General features: G+C 42.4%; 1 protein-coding gene across 1 annotated transcript in view; it reads left to right on the forward strand.

Moving 5' to 3' along the window:
- The first annotated feature begins 325 nt into the window (after positions 1–325).
- Kidins220 (kinase D interacting substrate 220) overlaps positions 326–15,858 on the forward strand; it is an 86,635-nt gene continuing 71,102 nt past the window's right edge. Inside the window, exons 1-7 of the mRNA XM_035447342.1 lie at positions 326–484; positions 3,699–3,782; positions 6,328–6,468; positions 9,531–9,629; positions 11,013–11,111; positions 12,157–12,255; positions 13,418–13,519. Coding sequence (XP_035303233.1) covers positions 6,361–6,468; positions 9,531–9,629; positions 11,013–11,111; positions 12,157–12,255; positions 13,418–13,519 — 507 coding nt within the window. The 5' untranslated portion in view covers positions 326–484; positions 3,699–3,782; positions 6,328–6,360. The remainder of the gene's footprint in view (positions 485–3,698; positions 3,783–6,327; positions 6,469–9,530; positions 9,630–11,012; positions 11,112–12,156; positions 12,256–13,417; positions 13,520–15,858) is intronic.

Consider the following 15,858-nt stretch of genomic DNA (forward strand, 5'->3'; position numbering starts at 1 on the left):
TAGCTGGGTGTGTTGGCACAGGTGGGTTGGGAGGTGGACGCAGGATTCTCCGGGAACTTAAGGTCATCCTTGGATACGTATTGAGTTCCAGACCCTGACCAGACTTCTTGACTCTGTCTTAAACAAAACAGGACATCTAAACCCAAACCAACCAAACAAGCAAGTCTCCATCCCTTTTATTTTTTTATTTTAAAAAAAATTTTCCCCCTCCATCCCTTTTAAACAGAGGCGGGGAAAAGCAGGTCTCTTAGGCACCCGCCGCTCCACCTACGCCGCCCCGGGAGGCGGGACCACAGAAGCCCCGCCCACCACAGGACACGTGACCTGTCAGTTCCTGAGTCTCCGGAAAATGGCCGCCGGGCGTGGTACGGGCAAGGCGCTCGCAGCTGCGCGCTCTCGGCGTCGTGTCCTCTGACAAGGTCTGCGGCGCGGCGAGCCGGTTCTGCCCAGCCCAGGGCGCCGTCCCCGGTCAGGCTGTGACACGGTCAGTGCTGAGGCGGCGAGGCCGGGTGAGGGAGGGTAGCGGAGGGTTCGAGGCGAGCGAGCGGGCGGCCGATTCTGTGGCAGGCACCGGGGACAGGGCGGGTGACCGAAGGCCGGTGCGGCGCATCGGGCCCGGGAGGGCGAGCTCGGTGCGGTCGGGCGGGGCGCTCCGGTGCGGCGTTCCCGGGTGGGCACTGGCGGGGACTCCAGGCCCAGGCTGTTTTCGTGGCTGTCATACCCATCACCTGCTGTGTCCCCTCCGCAGGTGCCGCTGAGGCTGGCCGTCCCGTTTCTTTGCTCTCCAGGGAGGAGGTGTTGTTGTTTTCTGGGCTTTCATGGCGGATCCCACGGCCCCATTGTCCTGGGCAGGCTTTTAAACCCCTTGCAAAAGACCTCGGCAAGCCCTTGGTTAGGACGCGTCCATGTTTGCTTTGTCAGCCAGCAGTGTAGGAATTTGTATTTTTTTTTTCAGCTTGTCTACCCCCCTTTTTAAGGGTTTTAGCCGGTTTAGGACATTTTCTTATTAATAACTTATTAATAATGACGCTCTTGGTTCCTTAGAGGTGCTTGCAGCGTTCTCTGCTTTTTAGAGGTTTCTTTGGTGTGGGGTGTGGCTGAGGGCAAACCTCCTGGAGGTGAGTCTGATAGGTTAATCCCTGCTCATGTTTTGACACCACGAAAAACAAGATGTCTTCTTTAAAAGGAAGGATTCACACATTTTATTTTTATTTATTTTTTTAAGTGAGGTTAGGTGCAGATGCAAGATTGAAAAGTGATGTTTCAAGGTGTGTTCTTTGTTCTCAAGCTTTACAAGGACAAGCTACTTTATCGGACTCATTTTGGGGACCTTGTTGAAAATCTGTTTCTGAGCTCCACCACATTTTGCCAAAATGGCACTCTCTGGGTAAGGGTACAGTATGCAGTATTGACATGCTTTGCAAATAATTGACGGGCACCATTGACTTGAGGATTCTTCTAGACAGTCTGAGAGTGGTTTTCAAACTTCTCATTGGGCTCTCATTTCTAGAATTTCTCCTTCCTTCCTTCCTTCCTTCCTTCCTTCCTTCCTTCCTTCCTTCCTTCCTTCCTTCTTTCCTTCCTTTCTTTCTCCCTTTCTATAGGGTCTTTTTGTTGTTGTTATTTTGGTTTATGAGACAGGGTTTCTCTGTGTAGCTTTGGCTGGCCTGGAACTCAATCTGTAGATCAGGCTGGCCTGGAACTCACAGAGATCTGCCTGCCTCTGCCTCCTGAATGGTGGGACTAAAGGTGTGTGCTACCTCCACCCTGCTGATAGGCTCTTAATACATGGCCCTGTTCTGCTTGGACCTGACAGAGATCAGCTTGCCCCTGCCTCCCGGGGGCAGGGGTTGAAGGCTTGTGCTTGTACCACCACATCAGGCTCTAACCCAGCTGTTTAAGGACCCTTAGATATTCATAGTGGCTAGAGCACTCCACAACCCACTCAATACCCAGGCTGGGTTCTGAGAAGGGGGCAGATACATGTAAAGAAATACCTGCTGTCTTTCTTTCTATACTTTCCCCTCTTCTACTCTCCCCTCTCCCTTTTCCTTCTCCATCTAGTAGCAAGCATGGGTGCTCTTTTGTTGGTATTCAGGGCAATACTAACATTGCTACCTATTTTTCTTTCCAAGTCACATGGTTTGCTATTATTTTTTTCCATCTAGAATATCTCTGGATATTTTGTTCAACCAGAAATTCAAATATTGGGAATTTTATTTTGTTGAACTTAATGTCTTCCATTTCTTTTCCATTTTTACTGCCTGACCCTGTTCCTGTAGGCTTCTGTTTCGGTCCCTAACTCGTGCCTAGAGTTCTGGTTCTTGTTTTTGCCTGTTCTGGGTTGTGTATACATACTCTGCTAAATTAATTTTTCTGTGATCCTGCTTCAGCCTATCATCCCCTCTTCTAGCTTTTACTGAAGAATGTCAGGGTTGTTTTTTGGTTTTGTCACTGAATTCCTGAATGTTTAGAAGGCTTGAGCAGAAACCTTAGGAAAAGGACACTTACTGGGGTGAGGAGAGGCCAGGACACTGTAGCTTCGTGATCTGTTTCTCAGGGGCTACACTGGCTCCCTTAGGAAGGAGCCTTCTCTGTTGATGTCGGTAGTTCTCCTTCTCTGATGACTGCGAGCTTCCACATCACCCACAGTGACAGGCACAGTTTTAATTCCCATTCTGGACTGGCCCAGCTTATCTTCTGAGCATGATATGTACAGATTGTTTAAACAGTCCACCCGTGACTAATGGTAGGGAACATGCTGTCAAGGGTGACAGGGGGCCTGTCTGTGGACAAAGACACTCCCCCCTCTTGCAGAAGAGACATCCTTTATGTACCTGTGTGTTACTCAGCTTGACAATTCCTCATGAGATTCTGCTTGCTGTAGGTCTGTAATAGGTTCTGAAGACAGACGTAAACTTGACAAGATACAGGGCTAAACCATTGTGGACTTTGAAGCTGTAGCTGCAAAGCATGCAGGGTGTGTTTTGGCTTGCTGGGAGTTTAAGCAAGTACACTGGCACCCCATGTCGATGAGCATGGGCAAATTCATGCTTCTACCAAGATTGGGTTGGTTCTACCGTATGCCAGGCACTTCTCCAACTGTTAGAAACTGAGCAGCGAACGAAGTCCTTATTCTTCCAGAGTTCTTTGCTGGGGTAGGGTAAGCAGGCTAAGTAAGTAAATAGTGTACACGTTGAGTCATGCTCAGTGCTGTCCGGAATAAAGCTGAGTAATGGAACAGTGATAGTAGTGTGTGTGGGTGTGTGTTTCGGGGGTGAGGGCTGTTTTATAATTAGTGGCTTGGGTGCTCTGCATCAGCTGTTTGTACAGAAACACAAGATGGCCTGAATAAAGTGACGTAGAGAGTGGTAGGAGATGAACCTATGGAGGAGGAGGAGGAGAGGTTTGAGGGATAGATGTGAGGCTGGAGCTAGGAGGACCATGCAAGAGTGTGATACTGTGTCTTAGTGTAGCACTGAACAGTGCTATAAAATATACATATTGTAAATAGTTAAGATGCCAAATGTGTAGTTCTTAGCCCCACTCCCTTCATATAGCATAAGCTTTTTCCAGTCTATACAGGTTTGGAAACTTATTGATCCCCTGTGTGAATTTGTCACAGTTTGTATACCCCTAGGTTTAAAATGTGTGTGCTTGGGTGTTTGCCTGAATTTGTGTATATCATTTGCATGCAGGTGCCCTTGGAGGCAGGCTTCCCTGGAGCTAGAGTTGTAAGAGAACTTGAACTGGGAACGGAGCCCAGATCCTCTGTGAGAACAGTAAGTGCTCATCCTCCTCTGATTTTTGTTCTTGTGAATAAAGTTATATGATATTTAAAATCTTTATCTATGTTTTTTCCTGGTTTTAGAATTGCTTCCTAGGTGTGAAATTATTGGATCAAATAACTTGTTTAAAGTAGGGCATATTGATATAATTAATTTCCATGTTATAGAATGTATCCTTTTTGGGGTATGGTTTTGAATTTTGACAGGTCGGTGTGATTATGTAACCCCAGCACAATTGAAGCAGAGACTATCCATCAACTCTCCAATTTTCTTGCATTCCTCTGCAGTGTCTCACCTTTTGTCTTGTCCCCTAGCAACCCCTAATGCGTTTCTGTCCCGTCCAGGTAGTTTTTGTTACAGAACATATTTACCTGGACTTATACAGCACAATAGTAATCTCTGCCATTTAGTCCCCAAAGTAGACTTCCTTCCTGCATGTAAAACTTGAACTTTATCCCAAGGACCCCAGGGGTCTCAGTTTCTCATAGCATCAACTCACTTAAGTCACATTAGCTCAGAAAGTTCTCATGCCATCTTCTAAATTCAACATGAGTGAGGCGGGTGGTGAAACAGTTATCCCAGACAGTCTGTGAGCCTGTGGGACTCAGTCTGTCAGGCTGCCACACCTGTCTGTAATCTCATCATTGGGAAGCAGACACAGGAGGATCTAGTTTGAGGCTAACTTAAAATATGTATTAAGAGCTTGTTTCAAGACTAGAAACAAACAAAAAACCTAAATAACCAAACAAAGAAACACGTTATCTGTTCCTGAGTAGATCGGAAGGAGCAATTTAATTCTCCTAGCAGAGGTAAAGTCTTTTGTATTTCTTTTTAAAATTTTGATGATCCCTGATCTATCAGATTTCTCCTTTTTATGTACTGTTCAGTTTCCTTAATTAGAGGTTACAGAAACAGTGTGCTTTCTTGCAGCAGTTTTGTGCTTAGGGTTACACTTAGGTTAGTTTCGAGTTAGCATCTGTAGAGTGGGCAAAGTGGGGACTGATGGTTTTACATTTAGATGTCCCTCGATACTTAAAGCAATTTTAGAATATACTTACTTGACAGTTTAATGTATGCATACAATGTATCTTGATCATACTCACCCCACCCCCTCCACTTCCTCTAGACACCTCCAAGTTTCTACTTTTCCCAACTTACACCCTAGTTGTGGTGGTGCACCCTGAACAAATGGGGTGCTTTTCTTTTGGTGGAAACTGTCGGGGAGCAGGGAAGTAGTCAAGGGGTGGGAATTGGGGGTTACTGTGGGGCAGCCGAAGTTATTCCTTTCATACATCCTGTGGTAGGCTACATTTTCTCATAGCATGGCCAGCAAGAATGAGGGACCAGTTATGGGCATGTCTGACTAAGAGAAATGTAGCAGCAAGCTGAGCACAGGTGCCTGGGTGGGATGGGGCATGATCATGTGGTGAAGGGACTGAGGGGGAGTTGTAGGACCATATATGGTCATAGGTGTTAAGTAGGTGAGAGGCCACACCACTTACTCTGCTGACATGGAAACATTTGATTTTTCTGTCCTCCAAGAAGCAAAAGGATTCAGTCCAACTCAGTTCGGTCACCTGCATGCTGGTCAGAGGCTCTGAGAGGAGGGCAGGGATCTGTGCTGTAAGCCCTCCCAACGCTTATGATGCATTCATGCCCAAGGTTCTTTATTTTTGATTGATAAATACAAACTGCATATACTTATGTTTCCATGTGCATATATTGTGGAATGACCAACTCAGGCTAATTAACTTGTTCATCATCTCACATCCTTAAAATTTCTTTGTGGTGAGAACATTTTATATAATCAGCTCACTTGGCTACTTTGAAAAACATGATATGCTGTTGATAAATCATAGATACAAACTACAGAACCCTTTGCCTTGGTCCAACTAAAACTTTGTACTCTTGGACCAACATCCCCTTTTCTGTCAGTACCCACACTTCTGTAGTCTCTGCTAGCTCATTTAGAAGCTCACTGTGGATGCTTCATAGACAGAGAGGAGGCTGTCTATAAAGGGAGGCTGAGTGGAAGCAGGGAAACCAGTTAGGAAGCTGTGAGATAACTCAGGGTGACTTGTAGGCTGGTAGTGATGGAGGCAGTAACAATAGATATGAATTACATCTTGCAGATAGAGCTAGAAGGACTTGCTATTTTAGATTGGTTATATGTTAGATTCAATATCATGTAAGAAGGAGGGCTAAGTCACAGGCATTTCTAAGGCCTGGGCTCTGGAAGGATGGAGCTGGAGCTGATGCAAACCGAGATGGGGTCAGCAATAGGCACAGTGGAACACCGCTCCCTTGTGCTTGGCGCAGTGATGATGAAACTTGGTAGCATCTGGCTTGGGTTTTGGATGAATTGAGTTTGATATGTGCTTCGAGTCTGGGAAACGACATCTTGTCAGCTTTCTGACAGTTGAGGTGTGGGAAGTTTATATTTTTACCATTGGCGGTTTGTCTGAACACATTTAAGGGTAATAACAACTTTGTTTATTTCTAACCAGAGAGGTACGTTTTTCTGACTTGTTTTTTAAAGGTGAAATAAAGTCGGTTGTAGATTCCTGTGAAAATGTCGGTTCTGATATCACAGAGTGTGATCAATTATGTGGAAGAAGAAAACATTCCTGCCCTGAAAGCTCTTCTGGAGAAGTGCAAAGATGTGGATGAGAGAAATGAGGTGAGACTGAGAGTGAGTTCCTCACACAGGTGTGCACTGCTCTTGTACAAGGTGCTGAGAGTGAGTTCTTCACGCATGTGTAGACTGCTCTCACACAAGGCTCTGTGCTAAGGATGACGGTGGGGGTAGGTGGGTCTCTGCTTCCGAGCATGGGTTCTTCATGCAATTTCATGTTGAAGTGTTTCTGATTCTGTGCTCTGAAAATTTTTAGTTTTTTTTTCGAGACAGGGTTTCTCTGTGGCTTTGGAGCCTGTCCTGGAACTAGCTCTTGTAGACCAGACTGGTCTAGAACTCACAGAGATCCGCCTGCCTCTGCCTCCTGAGTGCTGAGAGTATTGAATGTAGGCTTGTTGACTTCCCCCTGGCAGAATACTAAGTATTCAGGGGGGTTGGACTAGGAAGCTTCATAGTCTAAGACCCCCTCTCCCTTCAAATAGACTAACCAGACTACTTGTCTTTTCAGTGAAATCTCAAATCTTCCTGAGTTGTTCATCTCACCCTGGGATGTTAGATGCTGTATGTCTTAGAGGGTATACGCTATGTTACTGTTTAGTAACTAATTAGTAAACTTACCTTAGATACCTTAAACATTTCTGTGAAATTGCTTTTATATCATCAGATATATTGTGATGTTTGAAAACTATTTGATGTGACATTTTAGAGAATAATAAAATTTTTATCTGTCAAAGTATGTGTTTATCTTAATAAATCTTAATTTTTAGATTATTTTATTATTTTAAATGTATAGGTATTTTACCTAGCATGCAGAGGTCAGAAGAGGGCACTGGAGTTAACAGATAGTTGTGAGCCACCAGGTGGGTGTTGGGAATTGAACCCAGGTCCTTTGTAAGAGCCACTGGTGCTCTTAATTACCAAGCCACCTCACCAGCCTCTTTTTTCCTTTTTTCAATGCTAGGGATCAAGCTATTGCCCTCACACATGCTGGGGAAGAGCACTACTGCTGAGGTGTATCCATAGCCCTACAGTTGATACTATTTTTTTTTTTTTTTTCGAGACAGGGTTTCTCTATGGCTTTGGAGGCTGTTCTGGAACTAGCTCTTGTAGACCAGGCTGGTCTGGAACTCACAGAGATCCACCTGCCTCTGCCGCCCGAGTGCTGGGATTAAAGGCGTGCGCCACCAACGCCCGGCCAGTTGATACTTTTTATTTTTTATTTTTATTAAACTTTTTTTGTGTGTGTAGGTCAGGGGAGAACCAACTTTCGGAGTTGCTTCTCTACTATCATGTGGGTCTTGGGGATAGAATGAGGTTGTCAGGCTTGGTGGCAAGTTCCTTCATCCACTGAGACATCTCTTCCTATAAAAGTTAATCTTGGAACAGGATATGGTGGTGTACTCCTTTAATCCCAACACTCAGGAGTCAGAGGCAGGCAGATCTTTGTGAGTGCAAGGACAGCCTGGTTTACATAGTAAGTTTCAGACCAGTTAGGCTATATACTCATACCCTCCCCCCAAAAGCAAATAAAAATCATCATTATTATTATTTTAAACTTTTGGACTTGGAGGTATAGCTGTTTGGTAGAATGCTTCCCTGGTATGAGTGAGGAGGCCCTGTGTTCAACAAGACTAAGAATAATCTAGAGTTTTACAAAGTTGTTAGATTTTTCTCTTCTTTCTTGTCTTTAGAGTATTTTAGCTCCTTCATCTTAGTGTGTGTGTGTGTTTAGCATATAATTGACTACAATCAATGAATTGGGCTTTTTGCCTCTTTTGTTTTGTTGATAAACTAGATAAGTCTCAGTTTATGGCTAGTTCCATCTTGGAAAGAGCAAGGTCACCTTTCTTTGGGGTGGAGGAGGGTTTGGTGGTAGGGAGTATTGAGACTGGACAAAAAGTCCACAAAATACCATTGAGCTAACTTTGTGTTGGCCACTTGGGTATGGGACTTGCCTGGAGTTGTCAGTAGATCCAGTGACACGCCATCGAATAAAATTAGTTTTCCCTTTGCCTTCTGGTATCAATTGTAGATGTCTTCTTAGTTAGAGGTGAGAACTCTGTCTACTTTGCTCTCTTAGTTCTGTGACCCCCATCTGTCTTGAACCTGTGCAGGTCTAGTGCATGCTGCCAGTTTTCTGTGAGGTCACATTGCACATTGCTTTTTAGAACTGTTGATGATCAAATTTAATATTCAAATGATAGACTTTTCCACTTGGAAAATATGTTTATACACGATACCTCAATCTCTAATGAGCAATGTGTCAATCATGTATAATTTAATGTCTCTCATTATAAGAATGCCAGTGTTTACTTTGTTTAAACCAGTAGTTATGTTTTACTCTTGTTTATATATATTTATTTATTATTATGTATACAGGTTCTGCTTATATGTATCCCTGCAGGCCAGAAGAGGACATCAGATCTCATTATAGATGGTTGTGAGCCACCATGTGGTTGCAGGGAATTGAACTCAGGACCTCTGGAAGAGCAACCAGTACTCTTAACTTCTGAGCCATCTGTCCAGCCCATGTTTAACTCTTTACTTACATTATCCTTATAGTAGCATTTGTTTGCTAATTCTGAATGAACTCATAGTGTGTCTAAAACAGATTATTAATATTATAGGAGAAAAATACATTTTTCTTTTAGTTTACTTATTTTTTTATTTTATGTGCATCGGTGTTTTGCCATGGGTCCCTGGAACTGGAGTTGCAGACAATTGTAAACTGCCATGTGGGTGCTGGGAATTGAATCTGAGTCCTCTGGAAGAGCAGTCAGTACTCATAATGGCTGAGCCATCTCTTCATCCCCAGAAAGTCACATTTCTAGTAGCTTTGATACTCATTTATTTTTCTGGAGAGTGAATTCAGGGTCTTGTACATTTGAGGAAAGTGCCCATCACTGAGCTATATCCCCTAACTAGTTTATGACTTTTAGATCATCAGTAAACTGAGTCTGTAGGCTCGAAGCTGTTGATAAATTACAGAAATACAGGAAACACATGGGGGCTCTGCACACCTATGTGAAAAGGTGAGTGCGGTGCTTGTCAGTGTTGGCGTGAGAGCACACTATGTTGCTAAGCTCGCTGTCCTGTTTGTTCTCCAGTGCGGCCAGACTCCCCTGATGATAGCTGCTGAACAGGGCAATGTGGAAATAGTGAAAGAACTGATTAAAAATGGAGCCAACTGCAACCTGGAAGATCTGGTAGGCATAAAAATCTACTCATTAGTCCTGCTTCAGTTTGTTCATAAAAGTGATTAAAGAATGGTGATTAAAAATTGTACTTTGAGGACTGATGTGGTAGTTTATACCTTTAATCCCAATCCCAGCACTCAGATGCAGGAGCCAGATGCAGGCGGGTCTCTGAGTTCCAGGCCAGCCTGGTCTACACAGAGAATTCCAGGCTAGTCACAACAACACGTCTATAAACAAACAAACAAACAAACAAATATTTTTAAAGTGCTCTGACATATATCTCACCTTTGTCTAATGTGCTACATCATTTTTGTTGTTTTGATCAGGAGAGAATTTTTTGCTTACAACAAAGTATTTCATGTCCTTTTTATTTTTCCCTGTGTACCTGGCACTCCTGAAGCTCCTGTCATAGAATCAAGTATTTCTGTATATGAACTATCCTGTTAAGTGACTCTGTAATTGTAACTTATAGATGGTGTTATTTTTGATAATGGCCCATTCTGATGCTGCCTCTGAAGTACAAATCACATCCTGTTTCCCAGTGTTCTTACAGTTACTTTCAGGATCACACAGCTGCATTCTTCTGCTTTAGTGACCATTTGAATTTTTTGTTTTTAAGACAGAGTCACTATGTAGACCTTACTCTGCCTCTCCAGGGCTGGGATTAAAAGCATGTGCCCCTACTCTTGGTGTGATCATTTGAATTAATTTACTCCCTAAAGCAGTGGTTCTCAACCTTCCTAATGCTATGTGACCCTTTAATATAGTTCCTCACATTGTGGTGACCCCTAGCCATAAAATTATTTTTGTTGCTATTTCATATCTGTAATTTTGCTACTGTTATGAATCATAATGTAAATATTTTTGGAGATAGAGGTTTGTCAAAGGGATTGTGACCCATATGTTGAGAACCACTGTCCTAAATAAAAGTTTATTTACTCTTTATTTACAAAACAAGACAGAACAGTTCTTTGTCACAATATTTCTAGCCTCCCCACTTGCAGCTGCTGTACTTTAATACTGTATACATGTGTCCACACACTGGGTTGCAGGCTCTTTAATTTGAATAACAGTTGCTAGCTGCAGGATCGCCCTTGAAGTTTCGATGGCCAGGTTCTCTCCTTTCTACAACAATGAGAAGTTCAGGGAGAGGCCTCAACTAGCACCTGTGACACTGCTCTCTGTGCTATTAGTCCTGACACTGGCAGGTGACAGTCCTGACACAGGCCAGTGACAGTCCTGATATAGCCAGGTAAAGTCTTAAAGACAGCTTCCGTGTTGTTCCACGGAGGCTTAGCATGACTCACGTCATGTCAGTTTGGATGGTCATTTGGCATGTAAATTCAAGCGTATCCCTCACTTTGAAACTGTGCCATTTTGAATACTTTGAAGGACAACTGGACAGCACTTATATCTGCATCTAAAGAGGGTCACATTCACATCGTGGAGGAGCTGCTTAAGAGTGGGGCCAATCTGGAGCACCGTGACATGGTACGTACATTTTCTGTGGAGCAGCATCAGTTAGCTGAAAGTCACTGACAGAGATGGAGATGCAGGAAACCTTGTCTGTGCTTTAAAGTCACTAACAAACAGTGATGGAGACGCAGGAAACTTGTCTGCGCTTTCCTTTTAAGATAGGGTCTTTTTGTTTTACAACTTAGGGCTGAATGTTGGAGTGATTGAGTGTTTTAAATGCTGGTGTTATAGTGTCTCCTGTTTAGAATAGTCATCGCCAGCTTTATTGAAGAATGAAAAGTTTTCTAGGTCATACGTTAGTACTTAAAAAACTTACTTCATTTGGATCAGACTTTAAGATGTATGTCAGATAGTTTAAAATGTTCTGGATAAGTTATAGTCTCTGGAGTGTGTGTGTGTGTGTGTGTGTGTGTGTGTGTGTGTGATCTGTCCAGGCTGCTGTCTGTGTGTGAACACTACAGTTCTCATAGGATGTGGCTCATAGTTGTCATGTACCTCTTATTTGATCAGGATCTGGGTAAGGCATAAAAATGAGAAAAGGGATCATTTCTTACTCTGTAAGACATTTAACCTTTTAAGAGTACAAGCAAGCAAGGAAGGAAGTGATTTGCCTTGGCATATACAGCACACATCACTTAACTGATGGGGGTTAATGAAATACATGTGGTTTAAGTTTAAAAGACACTGCAGCTGTCTGTCTTTCTCTTCGTAGTGTATTGTGCCACACAAAGCTTTACTTCTAGCATCCTACTTTCACAGATCTAGGAAGATATTACTATACTTAGTTTGGACCCTGCCCCCTTCTAGGCCCTCTGTGATTCTTAGAAGCAAGAGTGTCCCTAGTTCAGTTTGTGATGTTTACTACACAAACTTTGCAGTGGTCACCATAGATGCAGCAGGTTTTATTCAGTTCATGTTCTGTTGTATATTTCTGAGGAGCTTCAGGATTCAAGACTATTGTCTTGATTAAACAGTGCGGTCACAGAGCTGTGCATAGAGGACCAGGTTAAAAATATTCCTTGCTTGGTGATGATAGTTTCACACACCCTTTTGTCTTTAGGGGGGATGGACAGCTCTCATGTGGGCGTGCTACAAAGGCAGGACTGATGTTGTCCAGTTGCTTCTTTCTCATGGTGCCAACCCAAATGTCACCGGTTTGGTAAGCATTAACAAAAAAGTAAATTTGTAATGTAAATGGTGAGTTTTCTTACAGAATGCTGCAGACTTTTTATATTTCATAGTGGGTATTTTTTAGATCATACTGAGTATAATATAGAATGCCATTCTAAGGCCCAATGAAAATTTTATACATTGTCCTTTCTCAGTTTTTCCAATGAAAAAGCAAGTCTTTGAACTCAAAAGTTAACTGTCATTGTGTAGCATTTCAAAAGGAAGTTGTGAGTTCCTTGGTTATCTTACCGTGGGTGCGTTTTTTTCTGACTTTCTTGAAAAGATGTTTACCAAGAAGCCATACCATTTTCTGTACATTCTATACATTTCTGTACATGCTTTTTACTTCTTATTCTGCTTATTAATCTTGCCTATTGGCTAATCACAATAAATGTGTTAACTCTGCAAAAACGAATGTGTTGATAACATGTTTATTTAAGGCTTAACACATCTTAGTTTCAATTATGCATTATGAATATTTGTGTTTTTAAAATGGAGAATGGTCTCTAACTTGATTAAAACATGACTTGGTTAAAATTTAAAGTATAATTAGTTTTTATAATTTCATCAGATTTTTGTTACTTTTTTTGGAAGTGAAACTTTTAGCAAGTCGGTGTCTAGTTTTTACTAATCCCTGATTTCCCAGTGATTGCTCATATTATCAGAAGGAAGCATTATTTAAGTGCGTCAGTTAATTGTACTACTTGGCTGAATTTCCATATAGTTTTTATTGTGTATGGGGAGGTTGTAGTATTTATTCTAGCATTTTAAATAAGGGTAATTCATTTTTTTATTAAAGTCATCTTCACGTTAAGTTCCTCTTTTTGTATGTTCTACTCTTAAGTTATATAACAGTTCCTTTTTTAAAAGAGTTCATTTGTTGAAGTGCTAGTGGAAAATTAATGTTATTAAATAGTTTGCAAATGACTTTTTATACCAGTATGCATATAATTTTTAAATATTTGTAATGTGAGATGTTGAATGAATAAAACTTTTAACTCAGAAAGCAAAAAAACAAAAAACAAAACAAAATAAAACAAAACATGCCTTGGTGTCAATTCTGCTGATACTTGCTTGGTGAGTTTGTGTTGTAAACGTCCATCTAAAAGACTCTCTTCTTTCTCCATCCTCTGTGTGCCTGTGTATCCCAGCAGTACAGTGTCTACCCCATCATTTGGGCAGCAGGCAGAGGCCATGCCGACATAGTGCATCTTCTGCTGCAGAATGGTGCAAAAGTCAACTGCTCTGACAAGGTGAGTTAGAGTCTGTCACATGGAGTGTTCCCGTTATAAACTTCTCTGATGTAGCTTACTTTTGTCCTCTAACATTTTATAGATGCATAGCTTATAGATGGGTCCTCTGTTTGTGTTGTGGACTAAGTGTTCTCTTAATGTTTGTTACATCAAATTCATTATTCTCAAAATGACAGGGGTAGTGGACTGGTATCTTTGTTGTTTGAAGTTTTCTATTATAACTCTTCTTTCTACTTTCAATTTCACCTTCTTTGTATGAAAATTATCTTAAAATTCAAGTATGTTTCTCTCCCTAATGCTTAGGGTTTGAAAGCTGGTGGTGTGGTGATGGGAAATGATGGTTGCAAGTTACATTTGAAGTGTGGGAGAAAGGGCTATGATGGGCTTTTAAGAGGCAAGGCCGCTGGGAAAGCTGGTGTCTTAGTCAGGGTTTCTGTTGCTGCAGTGAAATACCATCACCAAAGAGCAAGTTGGGGAGGAACGGTTTGTTTAGCTTACATTTCAGCATTGCTGTTCATCACCAAAGGAAGTCAGGACAGGAACTCAAGCAGGGCAGGAACCTGGAGGCAGGAGCTAATGCAGAGGCCATGGAGGGGTGCTGCTTGCTAGCTTGCTCCTCATGACTTGCTCAGCCTGCTTTCTTAGAGAACCCAGGACCAGCGGCTCAGGGATGGCCCCACCTACCATGGACTGGGCCCTCCCCCATTGATTAGCTAATGAGAAGATGCCTAACAGTTGGATCTCAAGGAGGCATTTCATCAGCTGAGTTTAGGAAGCCTAAACTGTCAGGACTTGAACCAGAGACCTAAGAGGAAGGGAGGAGCAGGAGGAGAGGATGTGATAGGAGAGGGAACAGTTGAGTAATGTCCTGGTGAAAGAGGGAGCTATGATCTGGAGTATAAATGAAGGGAGCCTGGCACTCAGGAGGACCATTCTCCAAAGCCTGTCTGGATTATGTGCAGAGACTGTGGGAAATATGCACACCAAAGGATTTTGTTTAGGGGGAAAGATAAGAATTTGTACTTGAAAAAAGTAAGAGATTTATTGAGGTGGTCGAGTGCTAACTGAAGAGCCATTGTGGAGTAGACAGGAAGCAAGGTGAGGATGATCCTACCAGCAGGAGTTCTTTATAAAGGTATCAGTGAGATTGTCTGCTCCTTAGGATCAGGGTGAGCTGGCCAGTGTGATGGAAAGAGAAAGAGCAGACATGCTAGCATATACTCTCAAATATTGTTCTCTTAGAAGGTAAAAATACAAGTGTGCTCAAGGGATGAGAACTTATGTCTGATTCATACAATAGAGGAGGTCTTGATGAGTAGTGAATATGTGTGTTCTGTGATCCTTCAGGATGGCTAGGATATTGTGTTGTGGGTTAGAGAAGGCACTTCAGACCGACAACATTATCTACAAGGCAGGAAGGAGGCTGGGAACACTGCAGATGCTAGGGTGAAATTGGAGCCTTTATCTCTGCATCCCTTACCCATCTCTATCAGCCTGTTCCGAGGCAGTGGATGAAAGAGCTCTTCTCTTCATGCCACTCTTCCTTTTGGTCAGCTTCTGCTGCCCTTGCTGTACTCACATCGTTGTTTGTCTGCCACAGGGACCCATTTATCAAGGGTTCTCAGGGGTATAGTTCCAAGGAGTGTGGTTGGCGGGTGTCTGATGTCATTCATAGAGACTGAGACTAGCCACATAGAGGTGTTTAGATTTAATTTAAAATTAAGTAAAAGTAAAAATTCAGTTTCTTAGTTAACACTAGCCACATTTTACACATTAACAGTCATGGAGACTAGTGGCTTCTTATTGTATTGACAATGTGGAATAATAGTTTTCTTTTAGCATGTTGGACAGACAGGCTGTCAGGTTTTTTTAATGTCTATAACCGTGTTCCAGTTTTCATGTACATGAAGGGCACTTTGGATATTCCCATCTATTGATTGGACAGCATTCCTTTTGTGTCTGATTGTTAGTTCTTGGTACTTTCTGACCATCTTCCATAGAAGGTGCTTTTGAGCAGTTTCTGGACTACGGTTATCAAGGAGACAGGTTGATTGGGTTATGGTTAAGAGTACATGCAATACCTCAACATAATAAAAGCAATATACAGCAAGCCGACAGCCAACATCAAATTAAATGGAGAGAAACTCAATGCAATCCCTCTAAAATCAGGGACAAGACAAGGCTGTCCACTCTCTCCATACCTCTTCAATATTGTCCTTGAAGTTCTAGCTAGAGCAATAAGACAACAAAAGGAGATCAAGGGAATACAAATTGAAAGGAAGAAGTCAAACTCTCACTATTTGCAGATGATATGATAGTCTACATAAGTAACCCGAAAA

Source organism: Cricetulus griseus, chromosome 7 (assembly GCF_003668045.3).
Source record: "Cricetulus griseus strain 17A/GY chromosome 7, alternate assembly CriGri-PICRH-1.0, whole genome shotgun sequence".
Classification (NCBI taxonomy): domain Eukaryota; kingdom Metazoa; phylum Chordata; class Mammalia; order Rodentia; family Cricetidae; genus Cricetulus; species Cricetulus griseus.